The sequence below is a fragment of the Austrofundulus limnaeus genome, unplaced genomic scaffold (genome assembly GCF_001266775.1).
Source record: "Austrofundulus limnaeus strain Quisiro unplaced genomic scaffold, Austrofundulus_limnaeus-1.0 Scaffold18, whole genome shotgun sequence".
In the NCBI taxonomy this organism is placed as follows: domain Eukaryota; kingdom Metazoa; phylum Chordata; class Actinopteri; order Cyprinodontiformes; family Rivulidae; genus Austrofundulus; species Austrofundulus limnaeus.
Window position 1 is genome coordinate 3,059,775 of NW_013952420.1, and position 6,192 is coordinate 3,065,966.

General features: G+C 38.1%; 1 protein-coding gene across 4 annotated transcripts in view; it reads right to left on the reverse strand.

Annotated features, from left to right (window-relative positions):
- triob (trio Rho guanine nucleotide exchange factor b) overlaps positions 1-6,192 on the reverse strand; it is a 132,739-nt gene that overhangs the window by 63,389 nt on the left and 63,158 nt on the right. For all 4 annotated transcript variants that reach the window (XM_014003416.1, XM_014003415.1, XM_014003417.1 and 1 more), the window contains 5 exons: positions 4,214-4,405; positions 3,161-3,292; positions 2,754-2,984; positions 1,772-1,894; positions 1,456-1,647 (listed from right to left, as the gene is read on the reverse strand). In XM_014003416.1, the coding sequence (XP_013858870.1) occupies positions 1,456-1,647; positions 1,772-1,894; positions 2,754-2,984; positions 3,161-3,292; positions 4,214-4,405 (870 nt within the window). The remainder of the gene's footprint in view (positions 1-1,455; positions 1,648-1,771; positions 1,895-2,753; positions 2,985-3,160; positions 3,293-4,213; positions 4,406-6,192) is intronic.

Genomic DNA, 6,192 nt, shown 5'->3' on the forward strand with positions numbered 1-6,192 from the left:
CACATATATAAATTTACACACTCTTCAGCATAACAAAAAAAAGAACTAATTGTATTAATTAATTAACTAATGTATTCAAATTTTAGGTTTATAAACATTTCAATTCCTTTCAAATTATAACAAATTTCCCTTTTAACAAAATTAGATTGAATATTCAAAGGCAATACATTTTTATGAGCCCTATACATAATCAACAAAATCTTATAATCAACTAACTCATACAATTTAAATAATTTCAATTGATGAAATAATATATGTGATGGGCGACTATAATGTTTTCTGGTAATATTTCTTATAGCTCTTTTTTGCAAAATAAGAACAGAATTAGTAAATGTTTTACATGCCTTACCCCACATTTCAACACAATAAATCAAATGTGGAACAATTATTGTGTTATATGAAGGTACACAATTTAGGATCTAATTTTTAGTAAGAAGTCACATACACAGGTGAGCTCAACTCAGTTCAGATGAAAGCTGTTTAAAAAAAGGTTATGTCAATTTAATCCACGTGGCAGAAAATGACAGACTTTATGGTGTTTGTTCTGGGTCAGATTTGTGAAAATCAGAGCAGAAACAACTCCTCTTCTGCTCCGAACGACACGATCTGTTTAACTCAAACTAATTACGAAAGCAAACCTGTGATTAACACGTTTGTAGCACGAACAGCTTCTCTTTGAAGATTCAGTTTGAGCCCAGAGACATGCTAGTTATTATGGAAGTTAAGAAGAGAGCAGGTGAAGTTTGACGGCCTTTAATTTGTGCAAACACATTTGTGTTACAGAGGCAAAAAGACGGCGGAGGTTTATGTACACAGATGCGTTGTTTGGGTTTGTGGTTCATTTGGTGTAGATGGTTATGATGACTGAAAATAGACTTCAGGTGGGAAATGAAAAGGCATCAGTTCTCTGCAAAAACATCCCGCTGCTAACTGCACATGAACATTTTCTACGTTCTGTTTCGGCTGCAAGATGTTTGGATTAGACGTTTCCTGATTTCTTTTCATCATGTTTTGCATGCAGGTAAACACAATTTGCAAACGATAGCCTAGGATCTAAAACTGATTTTGCATTTACAATTTATTTTTTGGAATTTACTTGCTTTTAAAGAATAAAAACAAAGTTCCTATATTGAGGCTTTTGGCATTTTTTATGTGGTGTGAAAGTCAATAGCAACAATACAAACGTCAGTTTACGACCTTTCATTGTTTTTTACGGGGTTTTTTTCTACCATTATTTTAAAATTAAAGAATTCATAACAAATTTACCTTTTAGATGCCAAGTTTATTGAGCTTAGCATCTGATTAGCTTCCAGGTGAGAAAACAAGCACAATAGGTTGCCTTCAGGGCCCAGGCCTCCCTTGAAATAGAGATCTGAGATCTCAACAGAGCTTGCCTGGTTAAATAACGGTAAATAAAAATAAATAAAATAAGAAATCAAGACAGAGAACAGATACCTCTTTGACATGTGTGTGAAAGGCAACAGACATGTCCAGCAGGACTTTCCGCTGCTCGACGCGTCGCACGAAGTCCTGGATGCGGTCTTCTAGCTGGTGGGCAGCCTGGTAAATCTCCTCTGGGTCACACTCTCCGGTTTGGGCCAGCTGCTCTGCTGCCTCTAACAGCTTGTCAGCATTGGTGTAGGTGTTCTGAAGGAATGAAAGAAAGCTTGTTTACTTGGTGTTATACCTACTGAAAATTAAAAAAAAAGACTTGGAAAATCTTGTTTTTTTTCCTAATCAAACTAATTTGTGATAAACGTCAAACACCTACCTGTGCAACCTCTTCGAAGTCTTCATGTCTCTTCTGTAGAGCCCTAGCTCTGTGCAGAGACTTTCCAACGCCAGTGTGTTTGCTGAGAAAGGCCTCTCCGTGGTTTTCTATCCAGTCTAACACCTCAAAAACACACAAATAAAACAGCAGATGTATAAATTTCTGTATACGCAACCTACCTAACCACGGGCTGCAACTCACATTTTCAGCCAGTAGGTGGTGGAAATCGATTAGAATGGCTGTATTCAGATCACACAAGTGAGAGCAATTTATGGATGTAATATTTCTCATTTTGCTGAGTCTCCATCAGCTCAGCCTTTCTTTTCCTTCTCTCCATTTGCAGTCTGTCAAAGTGAAACTATCGAACCATGAACGGTTAATGGGGGAATGTGCAAAGAGTAAACAAGTCCAATATCTGCACGTTTAAAAAGCAACAAATCTTCCTGCTTAATAACCTTATTATCTATGAAACAGTCAGGCACACCCCCTCGGTTTCTGTGCAGGGATTTTCAAGGTCTCTGACAGAATATTTCCACGGGACAAAAACCACGATGCTTTATGTGGCAGTAAATTGCAGCACCATGGAAACCACCACCAGCAGAAAAGGGTGACAAAAGAGTGGATGGAAGTGGGGAAAGACAAGAGCGCAGACGCTACAGCAAGACAGAGTGAGAAACCAAAAACGTAATGGAAACAAGCAGAGAGAGGCTAAATTACTGCTCTAGCTGTTTGACTGAGGTCATCCAGATGAAATTAAGCTATATGCTATCATGTTATGTTTATAATATTAGACTCTCTGCATCCTTGCGCAGATTGTTTGCCAAATTTACCTCGGGAAAAAAAAAAGTCCAAACGGGTGGAAAGCTAGGACGGCGCTTTTTGCCATCCCTCTCGTCGTGTGCTAAACCGAAAAATAAATAAATAAATAAAATAACCTTCGGACGCCGATTTTCTCTGTGAATGTTTGCGTTGCGTTTCTCACTTGCTGCACGTCCTGCTGAAAGACGCACAGCTGCAGGCGCTGGTGCAGGCGCACTTTGCGGTGCTGCCAGATGTTTTCCAGCTGCCTCTGGTGGTGCAGCACCTCATGGATGATGTCCAGGACGTGGTGCACGGCCTTGGAGTAGTTGGCCGACGCCATGAGCGAGTCGGCACTTCCTGGAGTCAAAGGTCGCTGCAGCTTGTCCAGCAAGGACTTGCCGTCCTGACTCACCTGAAAAAATAAATAAATAAAAAGAAATATTTGCATTTTTTTAATGTTGTAAAATTGTTTGCACACACCAGAGTGCATTGTCAGAATGCTGCATCTATCTGGGTTTTGTTCTTTGAAGTTTTGGCATTAATGTTATGCACAGGTGCGCATTTTTTTTAAGCCTGTTGTGCACTGACTTCTGAGTATGCAGTGGTGATGTGCTCGTATAGTCCCTGGTGATGGTGGATCGTGTCCTCTAGATCCTGGAGTTCAGTGGGCAGCTCTCCTTCACCACACGCTTTACACCACGGCTCCACTTTGCTCATGTACTGGGCAGGAAATAAACAACCACACAAACAATAGATAACACATTCTCCTTTTCATTCTGTTCATTTGCATGATGTTATCAGAAAGAAAAGCAATACAATTTGGGTATTTTGGTGCCCATTTACCTTGGAAATCTAACTTATATCTGGAAAATGTTATAACATTAATAACATTTTTGGTTTCAAAAAGTAGTTTATACGATTTCCTCTATGTATGTACTGCTGAGTTTGTTCAGTTCTTCAAATCCCACCTGAAAACAGTTTTTTTTACTCTGGCTTTGGTTTGATATCCATCAGAAGTTTGGGCTTATTTCTGCTTCGTTTTAAGCCGATTTTATTATACTTCTGGTTTTAACCGTTGGATTTTTTTAAACAAAAGGTTTTCCTCCTTGTAAAGCACTTTGCTCAACAACTGATTGATTTATATGAAAAAGTGTGAAATGAATGTATGTCTCAGATAAATATTTAAATTACTGACTCTAAAATATAAAAAAAAAAGCTCCACATTACTGGAGCCCACTGATGTCAAAATGTCGATTATTTTTCAGGTTGAATATCATAAAAATCTCCACATCACTGCTCTGTGTGGTTCCACTGGTGACAGCAGACATCAGCAGGTTATGAGAAACTCTTGATCATCACAAACTCTAAATCAAGAAGCGACTGAGCAAACAGCTAGTTCAACAACTATTTAATTTTATTCTGCTGCAAGCAACAGCAAAACAAATTATTTTTTATAGTTGTTGAAGTTCCGTATATTGGGTTTCATTTCTGTCTGCTCATTATTTCAATACATTCAGACACTTAAAACAAATGCCTCAGCTTGTTTGGATCAAAATACTTTTACATGTCAGCAGGATGTTTTCTTAATTTTTTTTTACAAAGAATGTTTTAACTTTAACTATCTGTCGTCTTCATCGGTACCTGATCGGCCTTCTGGTGGAAGCTGGCAGACATCTCCAGCAGAGTGCTGCGTTCGTCCAGCGCCGCAGCGAACGCTTTCCATTCCTGCTCCAGCTGACTTGAGATCTGCTGGATCTGCTGCGAGGCGTAGTGGCCCGACTCCAGAAGACGGTTTCCCACCGACATGATACGGTTGATGTTCACGTAAACATTCTGTCGTTTCAAAAAGAGACAAAGAAGCAACAAAGAACATTAAAAAGATATAGAAAAATTCTTTATATGCATATATTGTGTTACGCAACGAAAATATTACACAGACTACTTAATCTGTGCTCATCTTCGCTTCTGAGATTCAGTCTCTATAAAACACTATTTTTACACTCAGTACTAGCCTGATGCTAATTAACCTAATTAGTTGCTAAATGCTCCCCCAGCTGTTTTTGATTCATACCACTTACTTTTGAAGCCTTTTGTTGCTTTGGTCCTGATGTTTTTTGAGATATGTTACATCCATAAAATTCTAAATCACTTTGCGTTTGCTTTAAATTTGTATTGCTTCTTAGTTTAAACCAGGGCTATTTAACTTGCAGCCCACATTTTTTATTAATTAAATCAGTTGCAAATTTAAAATTTATGATTCAATGCAAAAAAAACCATTAAAAAATAAAATAAAAAAGTAAAAGATAGTACTTGTTGTTTTACATAACGCAGTGTTTCCCTATAGGGCAACCCCTCATTCCCCCAACAACCCAACCCAGAACTGTGGCCCCCTTCGCAATTTAGTTGAATAGGCCTGGTTTAAACATTTGAGATGTTTCCATTGTGGGAAAAAAAAAGGATTAATGAGATTTGAAAATCTTATTATCAGTGTTCCAACACTTTTGGTTTTGTGGTTGTAACTAGCTTTCCATGTAGTGTTAGTAGTACAGCATCATGTCCATCCAAATTAGCAGCCTGGCAGGAACATTGCCAGTGTTACATTTTGTGCACCCTGATGCATGACGCCACTGCTTCGGTTTCCCAACAGTTCAAGCCTGACTGTGTTCCTACAAAGCAATTAAAGCGTGCTCTTAGAAAAAAAAACATCACAGGTGCATTCACGAAAGAAGGTGACACAAGTTAAAAGGAGAATAATACACACATTTAGGGATGTTAAAAAGTAATTCAACAGGGAGGCGGACCCTCGTGTGATTAATAAAAAAAGCCCATTTACCTTTGAATCTTAGCCTTTTTTTTGTACTAGCTTCAAGCTATTTTGTGCAGATAGGCATAAATCGGCGAACACTAATTACTAACCGTGTCTGTTATAATTTTATTTAATGACTGCTTCTGAAGCCCATTATGGCTCTTAGTTTGCTTGTTTTAAAGACAATAAGAAGAGACTAGTTACAGTTGTAAAACCGAGGTGAGACACGACTGTAGTGACAAAAAAGAGGAAATTAAAATGATAAAACAATGGGATTTTCCTTTATTAGACAGTAGACTTTAGTGTAGTTTTAAAGAGCTGTACTTTCATTTTTAATGCAAGAGCATAATTTAAAAAGTCAACAATTAAAAGCTCAGGTTGAAGCTCTCTATAATGAGATTCCAGAGACACCAAAGCGTGTTGAAGAATGGCTCCCTCGGGAGCTAAAGAGCTATTACAACAACAGATAAGTTGCTAATAATCTTATTAGAAAAGCTAAACCAAAGTGCACCGACATATGACAGTTAGAGTAGGTTTTATGTACTTGTTTACCACAGCATATTCTTTTAATTAAGGAAAAAGTCAAATAAATGAGCTTTAAGGCACACATTATGTTTGGTGATCACACATGGAGAGAAGAGAAGGGCTGCACTGGCTGGATGGCTGGAATACACAAACAGGTAACGTTTTAATTCAAAACGGATGCATGTAAAAGAAAAAGGAGGAGGGGTTCAGAAGAGAGAGTGAGAGAGAGAGAGAGAGAGAGAGAGAGAGAGAGAGAGAGAGAGAGAGAGAGAGAGAGAGAGAGAGAGAG